Source organism: Erythrolamprus reginae, chromosome 9 (assembly GCF_031021105.1).
Source record: "Erythrolamprus reginae isolate rEryReg1 chromosome 9, rEryReg1.hap1, whole genome shotgun sequence".
NCBI classification, from domain to species: Eukaryota; Metazoa; Chordata; class Lepidosauria; order Squamata; family Dipsadidae; genus Erythrolamprus; species Erythrolamprus reginae.
Window position 1 is genome coordinate 21,863,471 of NC_091958.1, and position 25,906 is coordinate 21,889,376.

At 44.5% G+C, this 25,906-nt stretch overlaps 2 protein-coding genes across 2 annotated transcripts; one reads left to right on the forward strand and one right to left on the reverse strand.

Moving 5' to 3' along the window:
* Nucleotides 1-752: 752 nt before the first annotated feature.
* On the reverse strand, nt 753-21,790 carry C9H16orf46 (chromosome 9 C16orf46 homolog). The gene is made up of 6 exons (XM_070761644.1): nt 21,442-21,790; nt 20,995-21,229; nt 16,054-16,151; nt 9,732-10,045; nt 6,269-6,514; nt 753-1,971 (listed from the first exon to the last, which is right to left on the reverse strand). The coding sequence occupies exons 1-6, from the start codon at nt 21,788-21,790 to the stop codon at nt 841-843; spliced, it is 2,373 nt and encodes a 790-aa protein (XP_070617745.1). The 3' UTR covers nt 753-840.
* Nucleotides 21,791-21,887: 97 nt separating this feature from the next.
* On the forward strand, nt 21,888-22,934 carry LOC139172529 (protein phosphatase 1 regulatory subunit 3E-like). Its single transcript, XM_070761678.1, has one exon. The coding sequence runs from the start codon at nt 21,888-21,890 to the stop codon at nt 22,932-22,934; it is 1,047 nt and encodes a 348-aa protein (XP_070617779.1).
* The last annotated feature ends 2,972 nt before the right edge of the window (nt 22,935-25,906 follow it).

Consider the following 25,906-nt stretch of genomic DNA (forward strand, 5'->3'; position numbering starts at 1 on the left):
TTTGAGTCAAAAGACGCCTGGGAGAGACCAAGCCTATGATCCCGTTCATCCTGCAGTGGTCCTCCCCACATATAATGGCCCAACGACTACAGTACAATCTGAATCATTTTAAAGTTGCACTTGAGAGATTGGCAGGGCTAAAACCCCATCCTGGATACCCTCAGTAAGCTAGGTGGGTTCACTTTTAACCATAAACAAAAACATTGTTGTAAGCTTTCTCCTGAAAGCAAAGCACTTCAGCCTTTTTAAAAGTGGGCTGCACACCAGAGGTGGGCTGCTAAGGTGGAACAGTGATGTGTGCTCGCCCCCGTGGCTCTGAGTGCTAGCAGAGTCCAGCGCAATTATGCTACTGCACCTGGGCAGTGTCCGCGTGCAATTTCGCTAACTGCCCAGGTGCAGTAGCATAATTGTGCTGGACTGTGCTAGCACTCAGAGCCACGGGGGCGAGCACACGTTCCACTTTAGCAGCCCACCTCTGGTGTACAACCTCACCAACTTTAAGATCTATGGACTCCAACTTGCAAAATTGCCCAGTCGGCCATGCTTGGAAGTGGAAGTCCACAATCTTATCTTTGCCAAAGTTGGACACCCGTAGCTTAAGAGTTGGTAACTTTAACAACACGCATTTGAAGTGCTGGGCAAATGATTGTTTTAGAGTAGCTGACCAGCAGTCAGTTAATTTTTCTACAAAAGTAAGGAGAGGTAGGTGGCCTCTGAACATGGATGATGATAATAACAACAATCCAGTCTGCTTAATAGGGAACCTTCCGTATTTGTTCTTATACAGAGCGAGCCAACCAAATCTATTAACATCTCAACACTAAATTACAAATTAAGAAGTCAGGTCAGCCTTGAAGGCAGTGCTGTTAAGGCAATCCGGCTGACCGTTAAGGAAGGGAACAGTCCCGAAAGCAGTGGGAGGTCCAGAGATTTTGCCTGACTTCCTTCCTGTTTGCTTGCATTGTAACTCCTGCTCCTAATTTCACTGGCTTTGCCGGAGTGGGTTCCTTTCGCCTGCAGGGAATGGCTGCTCTGGAGATGCCCGTGTCTTCTCCGCTGAACCGAACCGCTCAAGGTTAGACTTTTCCTCTCTGGCAAAAAGCCACCGTGCCAGCAGCCCCGATCCAAATGCCTTGAGAGGAGTGAAGTCTTGGAAAGCCTCGGTACGAAGGTGGGGGCTACCTCGTGCCTTTTTATCTGCTCCTTCACCACATCGTACACGGCGTCTATCCTCGGCTCGCCCGTGAGATGCTTGGGTTTTAAAAACTGAGGGCAGGAGACCGTCTCTGCCAAAACATGGGAGGTTTTCGCACCGGCCTGGGAATTAACTGCCTTACTTGTCTTTGGAGAGTTATCCAGGCTGTGTTTGAGCGCTGCATCCTTCAGGGGCGGCAGGACCAATGATGACTTAGCAGTGATTTCATTGCCAGACTGATTCCACAGAAGAGGTTCGTGGCTCCTTATCTCTTTGGTCTTAACTGTTTCTAGACTTTGGGCCTTTCCCAGTGGCAGAATGTTATATTCCTTTATTGGCACCGGTTTCTTTTCCGCTGGGAACAGCAGATTCTCCTTCAGGAAAAATAACTTCTTTTCGCTCAGAGAAGCTTGGGCTTCTCTTAAGTCCATTCTTTTCTTTTCCCCTTGGGAAATTTGAATAGAATGCAATTTACTAAAATCCGTTTCTTTCTTAGGCTCATCGGTGGCAGAAGTAGTAGTAGCAGTTGTTGTTGTTGTGACTGAATTAGAGTAAAGTAGAGTCTGTTGTTTTTCTGGAGGGCTGCCCAGGGCAGCGGTTGGGTTGAGTTTGAAATCAGATTTGACTTTCACAATATTTTTGGGCTCCGGTTCCACACTTGGCATCAAATCTAAGCAGTAGAGGCATCTATTGACGGACTCACTTGTCTTGGACTTTCGGACTTTCTTTTGCAACTGAAGGTAAGCAAACGGGGCTGTTTTGCTCCAGCTTTTGACCTGAAGACACAAAAAGAGGAAAAACAGCATTCAACCAAAAGGCCTGGGGATGGTAGCAATAACAGTAGCACTTATATACCACTTCACAGTGTTTTCACAACCATCTCTAAACGGTTTGACAGTCTATTTGCCACCAACAATCTAGGTCCTCGTTTTACCCACCTCGGAAGGATGGAAGGCTGAGTCAGCCTTGAGCCTGTTGAGATTCAAACTGCCAAATTGCAGGCAGCCGGCAGGCAGCAGAAGTAGTCTGCAGTACTGCATTCTAACCACTGCGCCACCACGGTTCTTATGAGCAAACCCTATGAGGAAATTGCATGTCATGAATGAAACTATAGTTTCAAAGGATGCAATAATGAGACCTTCAAGTAAAAGAAGTTTACTGGACTGGATTGTTGTTAATGTTATGCATGGCTGAGGTCTGAATGTATACGATTGGTTTTTAAAATATTAGGGATTTGAGCTTAATTATCTAATTAATTTCAAAATATTAGGGATTATAGCTTAGTTATCTAATTAATTTTAAAATATTAAAGATTTTAGCTTAGTTATCTGATTAATTAATTGGATTTGTCATTGTATTTTATTGTTTTTATTATATGTTGTAAGCTGCCCTGAGTCTTCAGAGAGGGGTGGCATAGAAATCCAATTAATAAAATAATAAAATAAACTTACAGGGAGTACTCGACTTAATGACTTATTCATTTAGTGGCAGAACATTTTGTACACATATAGGCCTTACCAGCCACCTGCGGACACATTGTGGACGGCCTACAACTTGTTAGATGTCAAGGTCCTCTTCGAACACGATGGGCAATCATAATTCATTTAGTGACCATTCAGAGTTACAACAGCATGAAAAAAAGGAACTTATGACCACTTTTAATGCTTAAAACCATTGCAGCAGCCCCATAGTTACATGATACAGAATTCAAATGTTTGGCAACTGGTTCGTATTGATGATAGTTGTTCTGTCCCAGGGTCACACGATCACCTTTTGCCACATTCCAATAAGCAAAGTCAATGGAGAAGTCAGATTTACTTATCAACCATGGCACTAAGTCAGCCACTGCAGTGATTCACTTAACAACGGTGGCAACAAATGGGACAAAAACCTCGACAAACATCTCAATTAGCAACAGAAATTTTGGGCTCAGTTTTCGCTCTAAGGACTTCCTGGGTAAGTTTAAAATTCAAGTTGAATGTAGGAAAAAGAAACCAGGAGTCTTTATCTGGAACAATGCAGTAAGAATGACGTTTTCAGGCCATTCAAAAGCACTTTTCTTTATCCAGTGAAGCATTTAACAACCCATTTGGCAGCTCTGGGAATGAATCACAGGATTTAACGGTCTCGCTTCAAAATAGGCCTCTCGTGGCTTTTGTTCTCCCTCTTTCTGCTTAAAATCACCCGTAGCATCTTGTGCCAAAATTGAGACTCCTCCTGCGAGGAAGGGGAAGCACGGTGTCCTCGGAACCTACCCTAAAAGACTACGCCAGACACCTCACCCAACCATCCCGATTTTTTTGGATCACCATCCATTTGTTTGCCTAGTGGTCTCCCTTCCATCTTCAACTGGAAGAATCTGAAATCGTCCATTAAAATGAGTCCCCAAACCCCAGTCCCTGGAACAACCACCAGGTCACAGCATGCCAGAAACCAGGCTGTGCAAACAAGCAAAGCACCATCCGCGGGAGGCAGGCAACATGTGAAGCCCCCTCCAATCCACGGGGGGAAAAATCTCCTTGGAGACCACTGCACTACAATATAAAGGTTGCTTCTATTGTTTCTACGTATAGATTTATAGTTTTATTTCTTCCTTAATTTTATTTAGAATATTTTAATCCCACTTTTCAATGAGTGGAAGCCGCTAGCAAACTTTAGAAAGAACCCATATCAAAAAGAATTTTTAAACGTGCTGCCTCCATAAAAGACACTTAGAACAGAACAGAGCTGGAAGAGACTTTCGAGGCCTTCTAGGCCAGTCCTGTGTTCCAGCTGGAGAACCTTCGTCAAGCGACTGTCCAGTCTCTTCTTTAAAAACCTCCAATGATGGAGAGCTCATGATTTCTGGAGGCGAGCCCAGCTTCCCCCATCTCCTCCCCCATCTATTGTCAACCCGGGCGGGCAGAAAGCGGGCCCCTCCACCTTGCCTTCTCCAACAGTAATATTTCTAGCAATAGCAAAGGGTCAACGTAATTATTCATTACAAGTCCATCAGAACAGTCCTGATGTATGTATTAGTGTGTGGGGGGGGGGGGGGAATATATATCTCACATATATCCCTGGATATCATATTCTATTAATTAATTTATTACATTTAATTTAATTTATTGAATTTATTTATTTAAATTTATAGGCAGCCCAATTCCTTAAGGACCCAGACCGACAACGTGCCTTCTGAAGTAGGGGCATATGGAGACAAACCTTTTAAATTCATGATGTTTTCTGTAGGATTATATTTGTAAGGCTACAAATTTTGCGGTCAGAAACTATGGAAGGTGGGGGAGGGGAGTAGGGAGACCGTAATCTTCATTACACATCAGTGCTTTTGCTGAAATTATGACTCTCACAAGGTCCTAACTATAAATAGAGGACTGGAAACAAGCGACAGACCAATGGTATGTGAGAAAGACCTTAGGAGTCTGGGAGAAGAGATGCTGCCAAGGAAAGTGTCATATAAGAGATAACATAGCCCACAGCTGGATCCTGGGTGGAACAAGAGGCTCTTTAACCCAAGAAACTAGGGATCTTCCCTAGTTTCTTGGGCTAAAGAGCAGCAGAAGTAGGGGAGGTGGAGAGAGAAAGAGCAAAAGAAAAGGGTACTTTAATCCTTGCAAGATTCCGTCAATCTAACTACAATAAAGTAGAAACACAGGTGAACCTTGAAAAATTTGAATATCGTGCAAAAGTTCATTTATTTCCATAATGTAACTGAAATGGTGAAACCTAATATATGAGAGAGACTCATTACATGAAAAGCAAGATAGTTAAAGCCGTGATTTGTCATAATTGTGACAAATTATGACAAATAGTGTGCGGCACTAGGGATTCAAACCGCTGAACTGCCGACCTTCTGATCAACAAGCTCCGCGTCTTAGCAACTGAGCCACTACATCTTGGCAGAACCCAGGGGAAGAGCTTTCTCTGTGGCAGCCCCAGCCCTCTGGAACCAACTCCCCCCAGAGATTAGAATTGCACCCACCCTCCTTGCCTTTCGTAAGCTGCTTAAAACCCACCTCTGCCGTCAGGCATGGGGGAACTGAGATACTCTTTCCCCCTAGGCCTTTACAATTTTATGCATGGTATGTCTGTATGTATGTTTGGTTTTTATATTAATGGGTTTTTAATTGTTTTTACTATTGGATTATTTTGTATACTGTTTTATTATTGATGTTAGCCGCCCCGAGTCTCCAGAGAGGGGTGGCATACAAATCCAATAAATCAAAATCAAATCCCCTGAGAATCCTTAGGGCAGTGATGGCGAACCTATGGCACGGGTGCCACAGGTGGCATGTGAAGCCATTGCTGCCCTGGAGCCATTGCCCTAGCTCAGCTCCAATGTGCATGTGTGTGCCGGCCAGCTGATTTTTGGATCACACAGACGCTCTGGGAGGGCATTTTTGGCTTCCAGAGAGCCTCCAAGGGGGTGGGGAGGGCGTTTTTAACCCTCCTCCGGCTCCAGGGAAGCCTTTGGAGCCTGGGGAGGGTGAAATACAAGCCTACTGGGTCCACCAAAAGTTGGAAAACAGGCCATTTCTGGCCTCCAGGGAACCTCTCCAGGTGACGAGGGAAGCTGTTTTCGCCCTCCCCAGGCATTGAATTATGGGTGTGGGCACTCACGCATGCACAATAGCGCACACACACGCTCCTTCGGCACCTGAGGGGAAAAAGGCTCGCCATTACTGGCTTAGATGATTGTTTCTTAAATTAAAATTAGATATAGCTTTTCCTCTTTAAATAAAATAATTGAGATTTAGGATTTTTTATTATTTTATATGAAAGAGACTATAAATACTGTATACTATTATTCATTGAATATACATGTTATATATACGTATGGCTTTATGGTGGAGAAAAAAATAAAAAAAACTTTTATTAAAAAATAAAATAAATATGAACCAGTTGCCCAGCATCCAAATTTTTGATCACTGGGAATCAAGTGTAAAAAACAGTCCTAACTCAGTTTTTTTCAGTGCCGTTATAACACTGAATGGTCACTAAACAAAGGGTAAGTCAAGGACTCATTTAAAAAAAAAGAAATTACTGTTAACTAAGAGTAAGAATTGATTTACTCACTGCTTCCTCCCATCCCGTTCCATTTGCACACTCCCAGGGCCTTTCCACTTGCTCATTTACACTATTGCTGATACTCAAAAGGGTGTAAATCTGATTCCTCTCCCGCCTCTCATTGGCGTAGATGCAGTGATTCTCCGATTCCGCATTTCTTGACTTGGTCGTGGCTTTGTCGGAGTTGATTTCACTTTGGTTCTGTCCAGAGGAATTCATAACAGTTGCTGTCACTGCTGGTTGCACGCCTTCTGCCTGCAGGTGGATGACCACGGATTTTACATCAGCATAAATTAATCCCCGACAGGTGTCTAAAAAAATTTGGTGTTTCAATTGACTAGGTTTCTTTGATGCAGTAATGCACAGATAGTCCACTAACGTTTGTCAGGAATGATTTACTCCAGCTTAATAGCCTTATGAGGTCATCCATGTGTTAAATAAGGTTTATTTAACGCAGGCTTCTACTCTTGTGTTTCCATCTCAAGAAAAATGCCCATAGCAGAGTTTATCTTCATAGAAGGCTGTGAAAATATCTACCGACCCTTCACATCCTGGACATAAATTGTTTCAACTTCTACCCTCAAAACGACAATTCTAGCGCCAATTCTCCCAACAGAGCTTTAAGCTGATTGGCAGGAAGGTCAGAGGGACACCCCCATTGTCAACGCCTGATTGGTTGGATTGTAAAAATATGTTCCAAGGCGCCAGTTCCTAACACCATGGGAAATTTGTCTTTTCCCATGCTCTTAGGCGACCCCTGTGAAACGGTTCAACCCACAAAGGGGTCCTGACCCCTAAGTTGAGAACCACTGTGATAGGGCATTGCACCCCAGTACAACTAGACACAAGGACAGTTTTCCCCAAATGCTATCACTCTGCTAAACAACTAATTCCCACAATACACAATACTGTCGAATTATTTAGTAAAGCTGTATTACTATTCTTCTTCTCATCCTTCCTATTACCTATTTCTTTTTCTACTTATGATTATAACTTTGTTGCTTGCATATTTACGATTTACATTGTTTTACTTATTTTCCTAGTATGATTTATGTTGGTTAATTAGTATCCTATGACTATCACTAAGTGTTGTGTATCATGATTCATAATGAATGTATTTATGATGACTATAATCATGATTTATCACTTATACCTTTTATGTACACTGAGAACCTGCTAGCTCAGAAATCCCCCCAGTGTGTGATTGCTTTGTTTGTTTGTATCCTGTCTCTATTATGGGTGACAGGATAGCAGTGTTCAGATACTTGAGGGGCTACCTCAAAGGAGAAGAGGGGGTCAATATATTCTCCAATTTTGAAATTTTTTTTGGACAAGAAACTTAATCAAGGAGAGAGGTAACCTGGAACTAAGGAGAAATTTCCTGACAGAACAATTAATCAGAGGAACAGCTTGCTTTCAGAAGTTGTAAATGCTCCAAGGCTGAAGGTTTTTAAGAAGATGTTGGATAATCATTTGTCTGAAGTGGTATAGGTGGACTAGAAGACCTACAAGGTCCCTTCCAACTCTATTGTTATTATTATTACTATTATTATTATTATTATTATTATTATTATTATTTACAATGGCATCACAATGGAGCCAATACTGCCTTATCTGCCTGAAAGCAGTTAAGATGCTGGGCATAGTGGCTGGAAAGACCCAAGCACCATACAACAGGGTGAACTCGCCATCTTCACCCCAGCTCCTACCAATCTAGCCATTGGAAAGCATGCAAATGTTAGGAGATAAATAGATGGGAAGGTTACAGCACTCCGTGACATACTGTTGGCCACATGGCTATAGAAATACCTTTAAACCAGTGACAGGCTGCAAAAATTTTTTACTACCACGCTGTGGGCGTGGTTTATTTTGTGGGCATGGCTTGTCAGCCGTGTGACCAGGTGGGAGTGGCTTGACGATCATGTGACCGGGGGTGGCTTAAAGGGCATGCGACTGGCTTAAAGGTGGCCAACTTGACATCACTCACGTCAAGGGTTATTCTAATCAGTGGAATAGCTTGCCTCCTGAAGTTGTGAATGCTTCAACCCTGGAAATTTTTAAGAAGAGATTGGACAGCCATTCGTCTGAAATGGCCCCGGCCAACTTTGTCATTCCATTCTATTCTATTATTATTTTTATTATTTATTAGATTTGTATGCCGCCCCTCTCCGAAGACTCAGGGCGGCTCACAACAGCAATAAAAACAGTATAAAAATGGGACAAATCTAATAATAAAATATATAAAAACCCCACCAATTAAAAACCATACAGCACATGCACACCAAACATAAAATATAAAAGCCTGGGGGAGATGTCTCAGTTCCCCCATGCCTGGTGATATAGGTGGGTCTTGAGTAACTTGTGAAAGACAAGGAGGGTGGGTGCCGTTCTAATCTCCGGGGGGAGTTGATTCCAGAGGGCCAGGGCCACCACAGAGAAGGCTCTTCCCCTGGGGCCTAATTGTATTCCATTCCATTCTATTCTATTCTATTTGCAAGTAACAACTCTTTAGCTTTCTAGCCTAGTGCCTTAACCACCTGATCAAACTGGCTCTCTCCTTCGCTCTCTCCTTTATGGAGGGCAGAGTGGGGGCTCAGTCCCTCTTTGATCCTCCAAATATGTACCTTGCCTTCAACATCCCATACCTTATTATGGCAAGAGTAGAAATGGCAATTTTTTTAACGTATAGTCCTGCTAATTAACCCTGGGGAAGCCTGTGGAGGTCCATGGAAGCTTGAAGACTGCCAGGATCAGAATCAGATCCCTGCAACAACACACGAGAGCACGTAATAGATGTGAACTAAATGTCAACCACTCTAAAGTAGACCGCAAAAAATACAATGTCAGCAATAGAGTAATCAACGCCTGGAATGCACTACCTGTGGTTTCTACTCCTAACCTCAAAACCTTTAACCATAGAGTATCTACAATTGACCTCTCTCTCTTTCTAAGAGGTCTTTAAGGGCCGTGCATAAACCCACCACTGTGCCTACCGTCCCTGTCCTACTGTTCAATTGTCTTCCATCCTTACTTTATATCATTACTTTTCTAATGTTTTATTTATACAAATTAATCAGAAGATGTGGAGGGCCACAACAACCCACCCTCCCTCCCGGGTTTCTTTTGCGAACATGGCCAGAGCCTTTGAACTCAGAGCCTCTTTAACACACACACACACCACTTTTTGTAGGGAAGGCACTCTGCGCCTGCTCAGGAGCTTCCGGCAGCGTTTCTTCTCGCCTTGCCACCGAAGCCATGCCGGGAAAGAGGATCGGGCCCTTGGCGGCCCCCCTTCCCCTGCTCCGGAGGATCTCGTCCCCCACGTGGAAAGAGGCTCTCCGCGCGCGGCCGGGGTAACCGTCACTTTGGCGGCCTTCCATGGACACTCCGGGCGCCACCTCGGTGGGATTTGTGGCAGGGAAGCCGGGGCGGCCCTCTGCACCCGCCCAGAGGCCCCCTCGCCCGCACTCACCCCATAATCCCGCCTGCCGTCCGGCCGATCCTCGGGCTCCTTCCCGCTTCGTCTTTTCCCCTCCCCGCCCGCAACGCCCCGCGTCCCGCCGCCTTGCCGAGAGCTCCGCCGCCGCTCAGGGGGAGGCGAGGAGGACGCCGCCGAGGAGTTAGGACGGGCTCGGCTGGCCTGGTGGTGCCGGGAGGGGCGGGGGGGAGATGGAGCCGCCGATGCGATCACAGTCCCCGGGCCGGCCCCCGCCTCTGTCCTCGTCGCCCGGGACCCCGCCGTTGCCGGGCGACCGGAGCAGGCCGTGGAGAGGAGGAGGGGGGGGGCTGCGGAGAGGAAGAGGAGGAAGAGGTCTCCCCTCCCTCAATCCCCTCCCGGGGTCCCGAGCATCTTTCAGAGAGGCATCCCAGGTTGACAGAGCATCTCTGTTCAGCCCTGGACCCCCCGGATGGAATTAAAGGAGACAGAAGGCTTCCATTTGTCCATGTCTGTCTGTCTGTCTGCAAAATAGAGTTAGTTAGTTAGTTAGTTTGTTTGTTTGTTTGTTTACTTATTATTTACTCAAGGACGTATTGATTGTATGCAAAGAAAAAGTGCAGAGAAGAGCAACAAAGGGGATTTAGGGGACTGGAGGTTAAAACGTACCAAGATCGGTTGCAGGAACTGGGCCTGGCTAATTTAATGAAAAGGAGGACCAGGGGAGACTGGATAGCAGTCTTCCAATATCTCTGGGATTGCCACAAAGAAGGAGGAGTCAAGCTATTCTCCAAGGCACCTGAGAGTAGGACAAGAAGCAATAGGTGGAAACTAAACAAGGAGAGAAGCAACTTAGAACTAAGGACACATTTCCTGACAGTCAGAACAATTGATCCGTGGAACAGCTTGCCTCCAGAGGTTGTGAATGCCCCATCAACATTGGAAGCTTTTAAGCAGATGTTGGATAATCATCTCTCTGGTGTAGGGTCTCCTGCCTAAGCAGGGGGTTGAGTAGAAGACCTCCAAGGTCCCTTCCAACTCTGTTGTTATTATTAACACTGTGTAAATGATATTGGTACTAATAAGAGGGAAACATTAGGACAGGGATGGTAGGCATGCGATGCACTTATGCACACCCTTAGGAATCGGGTGAGGTCAACGGTGGGTGAAGTTTTGGGGGGGTTGGTGATGAAACAACAATGTCCATTAGTGAGTTCCATGCATTAACAACTCGGTTGCCGAAGTCATATTTTCTAAAATCAGGTTTTGAACAAGTTTTTGTTTTCTTTCTGTTATAGATTTGCCTCTCTGTCTCTCTTTCCCTTTTTTTGTATGGATCCTTCTTTTACAGTACTTAGCTTTTGTATAGGGAGGGAGGGAAGCAGGATGGAGGGGAAAAAGATGGAGATGGATGGATGGATGGATGGATAGAAAAAGAGAGGGAGGGGGAAAGGATAGGTGATTGAAAAAGGGGAAGGGAGGGAGGAAAGGAAAGGAAGGTTGAGTGAATACAAAATGGAAGTTCAGACTGGCAGATCTTGAAAGTTGAGATTGAAGTCAAAGCAAGATACTTTTAGTGTTTTCTATTATTATACATTGTGCCTACCATCCCTGTCCTACTGTCCTATTGTCTTTTTTTATCATTATTTACTACTTATGTTATGCTTATGGAAACTACAATCCTATACTTGTTTGACAAAATAAACAAACAAACAAACAAACAAACAATGTTTTATTTATATGGATGTAATTATTTGATGTATGATGGAGAAAAATTAAAAAAAATTAAAAGGAAGGAAAGGCTTTTCAAAGCTGCAGTCACTAACATCAGATGGACAAAGCACAATTTTTATAGATTTATAGATACAAATTTGCTTTTTTTGTTCCTTTCCTGTCTCTTCTCTTTTTTCTTTTTCTTTCTCTTCCTTTTTCTTTTCTTCTCTTTCCTAAATGTGCAATGCAATTTAATATTATATATTCAAACTTCTTACACATTTGTATTTGTACCTTCTCTTTATTTTATGTGCCCCTTCCCTATTTACTGTCAATAAAGCTATTTTTAATTTGAAGAAACACTAAACAACAGATGGACAAAGTAAGTTCTGATGAAGAATTGAGCTGCCCCTCAGGGAAAGCTGCTGTCTTTTAATAATATGGAATAGCAGGAAAGGGGGCTACCAGACTCCTGATTCTTGGCAAATTTGAAGTCTTATTTCTATTGTTGTTGTTATGCAGGCAGAATGCCTAATACTGCGATTAAATTGAGGCTTGGCCCTGGGGGCACCTACGTTGAGGTTGAGCTCTCCTTTGGGCTGGGCATGCTCCATGCCAACCTGCCTCTGGAGGGAGTTGCTGTGCTTAAAAAAAAAGCAGATATAAACCCCATAAGGGAAGAATGATTGACAATCCCTGTTTCTCCTCTAACTTTCAAATGCAAAATGAGCTGGATTGGAAAAATTGACCTGGATGAACTAATTTTGTTTTGCAAGGGCTTGTTTCTCTAACGAAAATGCACATCCACACAAATACACTCAAGTTTCATGGCCAGTTTATCTCAAAGTGTCTCCTACTCAAGTTACTGGGTCTTAATCTCAGTGTAGTGTAGAGTTCTACAACCTTGGCAGGCTGGCTGAGGAATTCTGGGAGTTGAAGTTTACAAATCTTAAAACATTGCCAAGGTTGGAGACCCTTGGTGTAGCGTTCATAGCTGCCTTTCTTCGTCTTCTTTAAAAAAACTTTCTTTTTTTTTTCTTTGTAATGTTTTACTTCTCATCCAAGAAGCTTCTTCAGTTCATCAGTTCAGTTCTCCAGAACTGAAGAGGTTTCTTAAATGAGAAGTGAAACGTTTTCAAAGGGGAAAAAAACCTGTTTCTCTGTTTGGAAAGAGTGCTGAAGAATCACAACTATGTCATTGAATTAAACTACATATTAGATATAGGCTCAGTCACTTAACATCATTTTGGGCAAGAAGATAATGGATCTCACTCCCTATCCAATCCTAGATTATTTCTTCCATTTCCTTGCAACATCCCAAAAAAGAATTAGGGTTCCCACCCATATGACATAGATAATGCTTATCAATGTTAAGGCAAAATACCCTTGATTGTAGTTAGATCAGATTGTATTTATAAAATATACGATTAATGCAATGATAAATCAAAGGCAGAGTAATAATCATCTATAACCATCTTTTTCTGTGCAAATTCTGGTTTGCCAGCTTTTATTTATTTATTTTTGCCTTGAGCCTATGACTGTTATAACTATTAAAAATAAGCACAATCTATACCCAGCATTAATAAAGTCACACAAAAGAAACAAATAACAAAAAATAATACAATCCCAGCGTTACTACGGTTAACCAAAATATCAACAAAAAACATTTTCTCCTTAAATGAGAGAATAAAAATACTTCAGTCATAAACATTTTCTGGTGAATTTTTAAATTCTTTTTTAATTAATTCTTTTGATTCTATTTGTGATCAAGCAGTCAGATGTTTATCACAGTACAATGAAAAGTTCTCAGAGTATCCAGTTAAATATTGTGGAACAGAATAACAACAAATAATAATAATATAATAATAATAATAATAATAATAACAAATACAATTAATGTTAAAATCATAATTTGGCACCTATCTGTCATAAACAAAAATACAGCTTAATCTATAAGATATAATTAATCCTTAAATTGTGAAGACCTGTAGCCCTTAGATACTAAAATGCAACAAAGCAGAAATGTCAAAAGATTTAGTGCATTAATTATGCAAAATATCTATAACGGCTTCTTCATCAGATTGTGACCAATTTTTAGTGCTACTGCACATAATCTAGTTACCTACACTGTGACTGCAGTCCATTCGTCTTTAAAATGCCATTGAAGATAAACAGTATCTGAATGGCCAAGTTCTCCCCACCCCTCTCTTTCTGCTTCCTTCTATGGTGAGCTAAAACCAATTACTGGGACATGATTTTAAATTTTTCCTTTGTGATCATAAACTCACCAGCTTTTTACTTTGGTTCACTTATCTCAGCTCTGTGACTCAACATTTATATATTTCCTACCTTCATTACTTTTACAAATTAACTCAAGGCAGTGAATGCATCCAACACATCTTCCTCCTCCTATTTTCACCACACCAATGGATTGGTCAGTGGATTGGGTTGAGAGAGAGAGCAAAGTCATTCAGCCAGTTTTTAATGCCTACAATTGCATTAGAACTGTTCAGTTCTGGTCACCATACTTCAAAAAAGACATTGAAACTCTGGAGAAGGTGCAGAAAAGAGCAACCAAAATGATCAGGGGTCTAGAAACCAAGACTTACGAAGAGAGACTGTGGGAACTGGGCATGGATAGCCTAGAGAAAAGGAGGGCCAGAGCAGACATGATAGCAGTCTACAAGTATACGAGGGGTTGCCACAGAGAGGAGGGGATCACTTTATTCTCCAGGGCACCGGAGGGCCGGATGAGGAACAACGGCTGGAAGCTGACCAAGGAGAGATTCAACCTGAAAATAAGGAAGAACTTCCTGACGGTCAGAACGATCAACCAGTGGAACAACCTAGCAGCGGACGTTGTGAACTCCAATACTCTGGACCTTTTTAAGAGGAAATTGGACTGCCATTTGGCTAGGATGCTATAGGGATCCTGCTTAGGCAGGGGGTTGGACTTGATGACCCGCATGGTCCCTTCCAACTCTAACAATAAATAAATAAACTCACAGTAGTTTGGTGCCTTTACCACTACATCAAAGTGGTTTGTTTTATTTATTTAGTTAATTAGTTTTTCAAAACCTTTATGAGATAACGGGTACCCTTAGACTATCCACTGTTGAGTGCACCAGAGTGCCTTTTTCCCTGTCCTAATGTTTCTCTTTTACTAGTATCATGTATATAAATATTATTATATCTTTGTATACCACCAATACGTATGCCAGTGGGAAGATGAAGCATAGCGAGACTGACAACATACGTGACAAAACAAACAAATAAATAATGGGTATAAGTATGAACATGGACATGAACACAGGAAATGAGTGCAAATAAATAAATGGGGACAGTAGGATAGGGATGGTAGGCACGCTGGTACACTTACATATGCCCCCTTTATGGACCTCTTAGGAATGGGGTGAGGTCCACAGTAGACAGTTTAAGGTTAAAGTTAGGGGGTTTTGAGGATGTAACAACAGAGCCAGGCAGTGCATTCCAGGCATTGACCACTCTGTTGCTGAAGTAACATTGCAGTAAAATTGCAGTATTTTCTGCAATCGAGATTGGAGTTTGTATCTATTGTTTGCCCATGTATTATTGCGGTTGAAGCTGAAGTAGTCATTGACAGGTAGGATGTTGTATCAAATAATTTTGTGTACTATGCTTAGATCAGACCGCAGGCAGCATAGTTCTAGGTGGTCCAAGCCCAAAATTTTAAGCCTGGTGACATAAAGTATTCTACTATGAGCAGATTAATGAAGGGTTTTGTTAAAGAAGCCTAGATAAATAATGAGAATTTATTACAAACATTAATTTATTTAGAAAATGCAGTTAAACAGATGTGCATCCTTTGGAACCCAGTATATCTGAAAATCCATTTCAGAAAAGCACAGAATTCAGCAGTAATTACAAATTGGCCATGCGTCATGAAAATAATGTCACCTAGGAGATGCTAGCTCAGCTTTATGTGGGATCGTGAGCATGGAACATTTTCCTTGAAGGCAGAAAAGGGTTTTGAATGTCTCATTCAAAACACTCAGTCTAAGTAAGAGTAGGAGTATGATCAAAGTAAAGTTCCTACCAATCTCTACTCCTTCTTCTACATGAGCAAGTATTTAATTACTCCATGACATTCACGACGAGTGATACACAATCCTTTTGAGTCACAAAAGAGCTGTTTTGACAAGCAATAAACAATTACAGTTTTTGTAGCCAAAAATGATTTGCAATGATACATTATGTTTCCACTCTTAAAAAGTTTGTAAATTTCTCCCCAACTAAGGTAACAAATTCTGAGGTGGTTTATCCTAACTTGCAACACAAAACAGCTTTGATTTCCTTCTCATACAATGTAAAGTGGTATCTCTACATATGTATTATCGAATCAAATCCAATTTTTTTTTAAAAAATTAAAAGCTCAGTTATTCTGCTTCCTGAGCCCTTTTGAATATTCACAAAAACTTTTCTTAAAATAGTAGGATTTAATTTCATATACACATATGTATATATGTGTGCACGCTCACATACTCCAGCAGATCAAAATATAATTTACGTACTTTAAATAATTTTAGTTCAATTTGGCTGTCAGAAACTCTTAATTCACCATTACTACAATGCCTAGACAGCAAGACAATGGGAGCAGTTTCATTACCTTCATAGTAACCTTCTATGACCATCTCAAATCTTTTCAAAGCCTTGGACATGGATTTTCCCCGTTCCTTAAATCTTCTGCCTCTCAGGAATGAGCCTCTTTAGGAAGAAAAAAAGCCCGATTCATTTAACAATCGTATTACTAACTTCACAACCACCACGATTCACTTAGCAGCTGTGGCAAGGAAGATCGTAAAATGATGCAAAATTCTCTTAACTGCCTTGGTAAACACCAGAAATTTTAGGCTCAGTCATAACTCAAGAACTATCTGTAATAGAGGTGGGTTTATTTATTTATTTATTGGATTTGTATGCCGCCCCTCTCCGCAGACTTGGGGCGGCTAACAACAGTAACAAAACAGTATAATCCAATACTAAAAACAGTTAAAACCCATTATATAAAAACCAATCATACATATAGACATACCATGCATAACATTTTAAAGGCCTAGGGGGAAAGTGTATCTCAGTTCCCCCATGCCTGGCGGCAGAGGCAGGTTTTAAGCAGCTTACGAAAGGCAAGGAGGGTGGGAGCAATTCTAATCTCTGGGGGGAGTTGGTTCCAGAGGGCCGGGGCCGCCACAGAGAAGGTTCTTCCCCTGGGTCCCGCCAAGCGACATTGTTTGGTTGACGGGACCCAGAGAAGACCCACTCTGTGGGATCTAACTGGTCGCTGGGATTCGTGCTGCAGAAGGCAGTCCCTGAGGTAATCTGGTCCGGTGCCATGAAGGGCTTTATAGGTCATAACCAACACTTTGAATTGTGACCGGAAACTGATCGGCAACCAATTGGGTTCCTACCAGTTCAGACCACATCGCCCAAACCAGTAGCAACCTGCTGGTGACATCACTGTTGGTGGCGGTCCATGCGCGGTGCCATCTTTTTGGGGGAATTCGTTGCGGATTTTCCCCTGTTTGGATGGCTCCTCCTCTTCAGCTGCTTGTAAAAGAGCCCTCCTGCCTATCCCTGGGTTAATACTGACCTTTATTTCTTCCCCTGAAACATAGCTGATCAGCTCCTCAGCTGTGCTTTGGGACCATTCCTGCTGCTGAGCATATGGGGAAGCAGAATTGCACTAGGGGACGCATGTGTCAAAATGTTGCAATGTGAACCAGTAGGGAAGATAAGTGGGAAACACACACACACACACACACCCCGACCAGCAGTGGGTTGTAAATGATTTTGCTACCGGTTCGCACAGAAGCATCCCAGGCAGGTGGGCAGAGCCTCCAGCCACTGGACCTCCTGGTTTTAAGAACTGGGAGCAACTGGGAGTGCCAATGCAGCAATGTGCCATCCTCGTTCAGGAACTGAGATGGGATCTCCACTGGAACTATTCAATGGTTAACTCTACCGAGATTGCAGGGATGGAGTGCAGAGGTGGGCTGCTAAGGTGGAACGGTGACATGTGCTCGCCCCCCGTGGCTCTCAGTGCTAGCGGAGTCCAGCACAATTAATGATGGAGTTTTTAAATGTTTTGTTTCCTTTTAAATATTGGATTTGTATATTGTTGCAATTGTTGTGAGCCACTCCGAGTCTCCAGAGAGGGGCAGCATACAAATCTAATTTTTTATTATTATTATTATTATTATTATTATTATTATTATTATTATTTCTGCTACTGCACCTGGGCAGATAGTGAAATCATGCATGGACAGGCAGGTTCACCCGTGACCAAGATGCAGTAGCATAATTGCACTGGACTCTGCTACGGGGGGAGAGGGGATCAGACATCTCCATTCCACCTTAGCAGCCCCCCCTCTGGATGAGCGCATGCTTTTTGTCACGTTAACCATGTCTGGTGCTGCTCTAAGTCACCAGAGACTAAAAATAAAGCCTCTTATAAACTATGCTTTGTTCCTGGGAACTTCCTGGGCATATTGTTTACTTAGCAACAGCATATAAGTGTTTGGCATTGTTCTGGGTTTTTTTTTTCCTCCCATGAAACACTTTTCAGCTGATTAATGATTTCCAATAACTTGGAGTGGTTTCTAGGAAACCCAAGCTAAGCCATAAAATGCATTTGTTTGTTTGTTTGTTTGTTTGTTTGTTTGTTTGTTTATCTATTTATTTCAATTCAATCCAATCAATTTATTAGATTTGTATGCCGCCCCTCTCCGAAGACTTGGGGCGGCTCACAACAATAATAAAAACAATGTTCCAGCGAAAACAAATCTAATATTAAAAAGCACATAAAACCCTATCATATTGTAAAAAACAAACAACATATACATATCCAAACATAAAAAAGCAAACAACATATACATACCCCCAAAAATTATTTCTTTATTTAGACAAGTACATATTACAGGTATGTAAAGATATAATAATATCTTATATAATAGAATAATACATGATACTAGTAAAAAAGAAATTAAAAAGAAACATTAGGACAGGGGATGGAAGGCACATTGGTACACTTATGCACACCCCTTACTGACCCCTTAGGAACCGGGAGAGGTCAAAACTGGATAATCTAAGGGTAAAGTTTTGGGGGTTAGGAGATGATACTACAGAGTCTGGTAGTAAGTTCCATGCATCAACTGCTCGGTTACTAAAGTCGTATTTACTGCAGTCGAGTTTGGAGTGGTTTACATTAAGTTTGTATCTGTTGTGTGCTCGTGTGTTGTTGTGGTTGAAACTGAAGTAGTCGTTGACAGGAAGGATGATTTTATGGGCTATGCTTAAATCGTGTTTAAGGCAACATAGTTCTAAGCTTTCTAAACCTAAGATTGTAAGCCTAGTTTTGTAGGGTACAGTATTCTGTTCCGAGTGGAGGAGTGGAGGGCTCTTCTGGTAAAGTATCTCTGGACATTTTCTAGAGTGTTTATGTCCAAAATGCGGTGTGGGTTCCAGACATATGACCTGTATTCAAGGATTGGTCTGGTGAAAATTATGTATGCTCTGGTTAGAAGTGTGAGATTACCATAGCAGAAGCTATGTAGGATTAAGTTAACAACTCTTGAAGCCTTTTTGGCGATGTTGTTGCAGTGGGCTTTGGCACTTAGGTCATTTGATATGAGTATTCCAAGGTCTTTTGCAGAGTGAGGGTTGTCTGCAAGGTCTTGTTTATTTGGTGTTCTGATAAATAGGTAGGTAGGGAGGGAGGGAGAGAGAGAGAGATGATGGATAGATAGGTAGGTAGCTAAGGTGGATGGATGGATGGATGGAAGGAAGGAAGGAAGGAAGGAAGGAAGGATGGATGGATGGATAGATAGATAGATAGATAGATAGATAGATAGATAGATAGATAGATAGATAGATAGATAGATAGATAGATAGATAGATAGATAGATAGATAGAGGCAGGTCGAAAGGCAGACAGGCTGAGAGCTAAAAATAGTCAGTGCTGGAGAGAAATATGGTGCTGAGGAAGACTCTTGATTGAGAGTCTCTTGGACTGCAAGGAGAGCAGTTCAGTCAAACCTAAAGGAAATCATGGCTTTACCTGCAGCAAGGTGAGAAGGTCCTCTATCATGGCCAAATGCTGTGGGCTGCTTTAGCGAAACTGCAAAACCTGAACATTTTTTGAGAGCTGTCCTCCAAAATCAACCATGAGCTCCAAAGCATCCCTTGCCCTAACAGATCTTCCTACAAGGATAAATCCATGGAGTGGAAAGATCCCCCCAGTGATGCATTGATCACACCTGAATGCCCATTTTATTCTGAATCTACTAGTGAAAAATCAGGAGCCAAGATTGTTGAAATGAACTAAATGCACAAATTGGGGAAACTGGCTCACAGGATTTCCCCTCACTGAGGAATATATCAAGTTTGAATATCAAACTAGCAAATGTCATTTTTGTACTACCTTCTCCTATTGGTATGTATGTATGTATGTATGTATGTATGTATGTATGTATGTATGTATGTATGTATGATTTGATTTGATTTGATTTGATTTGATTTGATTTGATTTCTATGCTGCCCTTCTCCTGAGACTCAGGACGGTTCATAACAAGTAAATTTATCCCTTGCTGTTGTATCTTATGGTTCATAATCATAACTATGACCTAGTGAATCACTTGGTTGTTTGTATGTACACTTAGAGCTTATGCCCCCTCCCCCCGCGAACTTCCCTGTGTGTCCAGTCACACTTGGCCAATAAATTAAAAATAAAATAAAATCTATGATTCACCTCTCAAGAATGAGAAAGCAGAATAGTTGAGTATAAATTTCCAGCAGCTCATCCACTCTCCCTCCTCCCTACACACACACACACACACACACACACACACACACACACACACAAAACATCCATCTATGGAAGACCAACCTGCCTTCCATTGAGGACCTGTATACTACACGAATCAAAAAGAAGGCTATGAAAATATTTACTGACCCCTCGCATCTTGAACACAAACTGTTTCAACTGCTACCCTCAAAACTTCCCTACAGAGCACTGCACACCATGACAACTAGACACAAGAACAGTTTTTTCCCCAAGGGCATCACTCTGCTAAACAAATAATTCCCTCAACACTGTCAAACTATTTACTAAGTCTGCACTTCTATTTCTACTAGTTTTTTCTCATTATTCCTATCACCCATTTCCTCCCACTTATGACTGTATGACTGTAACTTGTTGCTTGTATCCATATTTTTATTAATATGGATTAATATCTTTATTGCTTATTTGACCCCTATGACAATCATTAAGTGTTGTACCACATGATTCTTGTCAAATGTATATTTTCTTTTATATACTCTGAGAGCATCTGCACCAAGACAAATTCCTTGTGTGTCCAATCACACTTGGCCAATAAAATAATTCTATTCAGCTACCTGAAAGGCTGTAGATGAGACTGGTATAAAAATCACAGCGCGGGAAGAACGGTCCAGATGGGAAATGACTCAGATGAAGTTAGAAGGGAGAAGAGCAGCTCTTGTAGCCGAAGCCTCTTTGATTTCAGATGGGAGTCACGTTTTTCACTCCCACCAACCGCTCAGGTTTCCTCCCGTTTCCCACGTCACCGTCCTTGAGCGAAAGCATCCCAAGAAACGCAACGGTACGGGAGGGCTGGGTTGGCACGACTTGGCCATCCTCCCCATAAAGCGGGTCGCGTTCTTCTTTCTGCCCGTCCCGCCAAGCGAGGCAGCCTTGAGACGCAATTGGATCGCTTGGCCGCTCAAAGGGGAACCGCGCTTCCTTTCCCCCAACTTTGCCGGCCCACTGAACTGTCCAAGCGGAGAGGGGGTTTAATTCTTTCGGACGTTGAATCGCCCACCGCGGGTCAAACCCTCCGGATCTGCCTTCCACCCCGCGCTTGCCGAACGGAACCGGTGCCAAATCGTGCCTTTCGCCTTCACCGAGGCTTAAAGCCGGAGAAGTCCGTGCGCGGTCGAAGCGGAACCGTGGGAAAGGGCGCAGGTCGGAGCCGCCCGCCGACCCAAGTAGGCCCGGCTAGCTTTGGACCAGCGGTTGCCCCTGCGGGGGAATCGCACGCGCCGCCCTCGCCCGCATTCTCCGTCTGAAGGACGCCCGGAGGACAGGCGGAGGACGAGCGGCGGGGGCGGGAGGCAGAAGCCCGGAGGGGCGGCGAGGTCGAACCCGAGGCCCGGGCGCGACTCGAGATGACTCCGCGACGTCAGTAGCCGCAGAAGCACAAGCAGCGAGCGAGCGCACCGGCAACCGCAGCATCTCCGGTGCGGGGAAGAGAGCGGCCACCGGCTCCAGCCCAGCGCGCGGCTCCCCTTCCTCCGGGACCCTGGCGGCGCTGTTCCAGCGGGGACCGTCATCCGAGCGCCTAGTGGGCGCGGGAGAGAAGCCGAGGCCGGCTATGCGCAGCTGAGGAGCCGCCACCGAGTGAAGAAGCCGGGTCCCCGCCGGGCAAGGATGGAGAAGGCCGGCTCCCTGCACGCCTCGGTGCCCACGCCGCCTCCGCGCCTCTACCTCCCGCGGAACTTCAGCTGCAGCGCCTGCCTTTACGGCAGCCTGGCCGAGCAATGCAAGGGCGGCTGCAGCCCGGAGGTCGAGGAGGCGGTGGACCCGCTGCCTTCGCCCCCGTCGCCGCCGGTCACCCGCGAAGCCGAGGCCGCCCGCTCGCCGCCGCCGCCGCCTCCTCCACTCCGCTCCCCTTCGCCGCCCCTGGCCTCCCCGCCGCCGCCCACCCGCGGCCGAGAGCCCACGCTCCCCCCGGTGCCGCCCAGCCCGACCCTCCGCCGCCGCGCCAAGTCTTTACCCACCCCGGGCGACCGGGGGCTCCGGCCGGCTTTGCAGCAGCAGAGCCCCTCGCGGCGCAAGACGGTGCGCTTCGCCGACTCGCTGGGGCTGGAGCTGACCGCCGTGCGCCACTTCTGCCAAGCCGACGTGCCCCGGGTGCCGCCGCCGCCCGCGCCCCTGCCCGCCTCGCCTCTTCCCCCGCGCGGCGCCGACCTCTTCAAGACGCGCAAGCCGCCCGCGCTGGGCGAGCTGGAGCCGGTGCTGTTCGGGCCTCCGGCTCCCGTGCTGGAGCCCCTCTTCCCGCCCCAGCCCGGCGCCGGCCCGGGCTTCGTGGATCGTGTGCGGCAGCACAAAGTGAAGCTGGAGTGGGTGCGTCCCGAGGCGGCCGGGCTGCGCGGCGCCGTGCGCGTCCTCAACCTGGCTTACGAGAAGAGCGTCTCGGTGCGCTACACGCTCAACCGCTGGGCCAGTTGCAACGAGGTGCCCGCCGCTTACCTGCCGCCGCCCGGCGCCGCCCAAGACGCCCGCACCGACCGCTTCGCCTTCCACCTGCCCGTGGGCGCCGGCACCACGCTGCTCGAGTTCGCCGTGCGCTACCGCGTGGCCGACACCGAATATTGGGACAACAACGACGGCCACAACTACAAGCTGCGGGGCAGGCAGAGGCCCGACGGCGGCCCGGAACCCGACGGCGGCGGCGCTTGGATCCATTTCATCTGAACCGGGCTTGGCTCGGGTCTCTCGGGAGCTCCCCCCGGGCGGGGAAGCGGGCGCCTGCCTTCCGTGGACGGGGAAAGGGCAGGAGCGCCCCTTGGAGAGGATCGAGGGACGCGGGAGTATGACAGACCCCCTCCCCTCCCAGTTTTTATTTAAGGGGCAAATCGCCCTCCGGATGGCAACTGTGCCGAAGAATGGCTCCACGGTGGCAGCCCCTGTGACCCCTTGGAAACTTAAGCTGTGCTTGGTCTGATTAGACCTTGAATGGGAGACCACTCAGAAATCCCACCAACCAGGCTAGTCGAGTGTATTGTACATCGAGGCAATTCAACTCATTGAAGTCAAGCTTGATTCCCAGTAGATGAGGTCTTTGCTTTCCTTTTTGGGGGGGTGTCATTTTTTTCAAAGAGGTCGAGAAGGGCCCTTTGACTTGCCCCATAGTTAACCTGCAGGGAGCTTAAGGTGGGCAGCCCCTATGTCCCCTTGGAAACTTAAGCTGTGCTTGGTCTGGTTAACTGCTTGAATGGGAAACCACTCAGAAATCCCACCAACTAGGCTAGTTGAGTGTATTGTACATCGAGGCAATTCAACTCATTGAGTCATGCTATGATTCCCAGTAGTTGAGGTTTTTGCTTCCCTATTGGAGAGGGTTTGCATTTTTTTTCCAAGAGGTGGAGAAGGGGCCCTTTGACTTGCCCCATAATTAACCTGCCAGAGACCTCTTCCTTTTGCCAGCTCCTCCACCTGCCATTCCTGAGCGCAATCCGATTAAATGTCTGATTTCTTGAAATGCCTAATCCGGGCTGTTTAGAATTGTTGGCGGAGGCCAAAATCAGCTGCCTGCTGCCTCTTTGGAGGAAAATAAATTTTACCCTAACGTGGAAACAGTTAGCCTTTCTGCCTCCCCCCACAGAGGTTATGGTGGTGGGGGATTTCAAGAAAGGTCCCATTGCATAAGCCTTTTTCTGCACTGGAGATGCTCTAGGCATACATTGCCCAGGTGAGTTGAAATGCAAGTTTCTGGCAAAAGTTATCCTCATTAATTTATCCTTAAATTAAATAATCTTCCAAATTTTTAAAAAAAAAACCTGATCTGGGGGAGGAAGAGAGTCATAGAATGCCTCCTCCAAGATTGGCCCAGTGCTTGTGAGGTCACAACCCATTTTCACTTCCTCCCTAAAAATAGCCTTTTCAGACTCCAATCTACTGTACCTTCCTCTCTCCCCCCCAAAAGGAAAGAAATGAAAGTTTGTTTAGATGGACCATGCAGAGGCAACACATCCTTCTCAGGTGGTGCTCATTCGAGCTTATTGGAATTTGCATAATTCAAGGACATCTCCAGGTGTCCTTGGAGAATCGAAAATCTGGAGAATGAAGAAGATGAATGGAATAGATTTTTTTTTTAATGAAAAGAAGTGGGGGCAATCGCAAACCCTGGATCAGAACTGCTTTGGAAAACATCCCAAAGATTGAAGAAAGGGCAAAAAAAAAAAAAAGATTTCCTGTTTTGCATGCCCGCCTGCCTGCTCTTTCTTTGCAACATTTGTCTAACCGTGTAGATGATCTCAACCAACCCTTCCAAAGCGAGTAGAAACAGTCTTATCCGTATCTGGTTTTGCTCCGGTTTGACAGATCTTGGGCTTGTACTTCTGTTCCATCAAAGGCCCAGCACCTTCGTGCCTGAAAGGTTATCACTGAGATTTTTCCAACATCTGGGAACCTCTGACTTTATTCAAATTCCCACCGCCTTCTCTCTCTTTCTCTTTCAAGCTGGTCTGGACCATAAGACCTTGTCTAGTGTTCTCACGGGTATTTTTTCCTCTGCCAATCCAACCCTCCCTTGCTGTCACTGAATTGTGAGATGCTCGTGATTTATACTCACCTCGCCAGATGATTATTTTCGAAAAGTGCGTGTTTCCCGGTTAAATACAGATGGTCTATATTTTATATTTTGAGAGTTATAATTGGGGGAGGGGAGGGAGGGAAAGAGAAGCTGCTTCCTTCAGAGAGGAAGAACATGCAACTATTCAGAAACATGTGTTGTAATGACTGGCAAGTATTACCAGTCTTGTATTATTTCTTATAATACCCATTTCCTCTTTTTTTCCCCTTCTCTTGTTTGATTGTTACAAAACCTGAAGATCTTAGGTCAAGCTGTAATGAGTTAATACTGTTGTTGAGGTGGGGTTTGGAGCAGGCTTGGAAAATCTAACATCAGTTCCAGAACATTTCTAGGCATTAACAGACAAAACTTTGGGTCAACCGTACATTTTTTTGTTTTGTTTTAAGGAGTCTAAAAATTACCATTAAGAAGTTGGATTGCTAAGCAACTGGAAGTAAGGTAGTTCTGGTTGATAAATTTTCTATATTAGGAAAAGAGTGCAATACCAGAGGAGATGTTAGAGGTCAAGAAATAGATACTGTAGACATACCAGAAATTAACTTTATTATTATAGGGCAGAATAACACAATCTTAAAAGCCTAACTATTATTTGTCCCATCTTATGCTGAAAGAAAATCAAAGAAGAATTATTACGAGTTTCTTTCTCACCCTGTCTTCTTTCCCGGGACAGGGCTCTCTTTTCTGAAACACCCACCGTCATGGGTTGCTCATTCTGAAGCCCAGTTTTACAATCCTTCACCCAGAGCTCAATCTGCTTTTATTTATTTATTTATTCAATTTTTATGCCGCCCTTCTCCTTAGACTCAGGGCGGCTTACATCATGTTAGCAATAGCACTTTTTAACAGAGATAGGCTATTGCCCCCACAATCCGGGTCCTCATTTTACCCACCTTGGAAGGATGGAAGGCTGAGTCAACCTTGAGCCGGTGATGAGATTTGAACCGCTGACCTGCAGATCTACAGTCAGCTTCAGCGGCCTGCAGTACAGCACTCTACCTGCTGCGCCACCCTGGCTCATATTTCTGGCTGTTCCTGCATCACATTCCACGGCTGTTTGCTGCAAATTAAATGC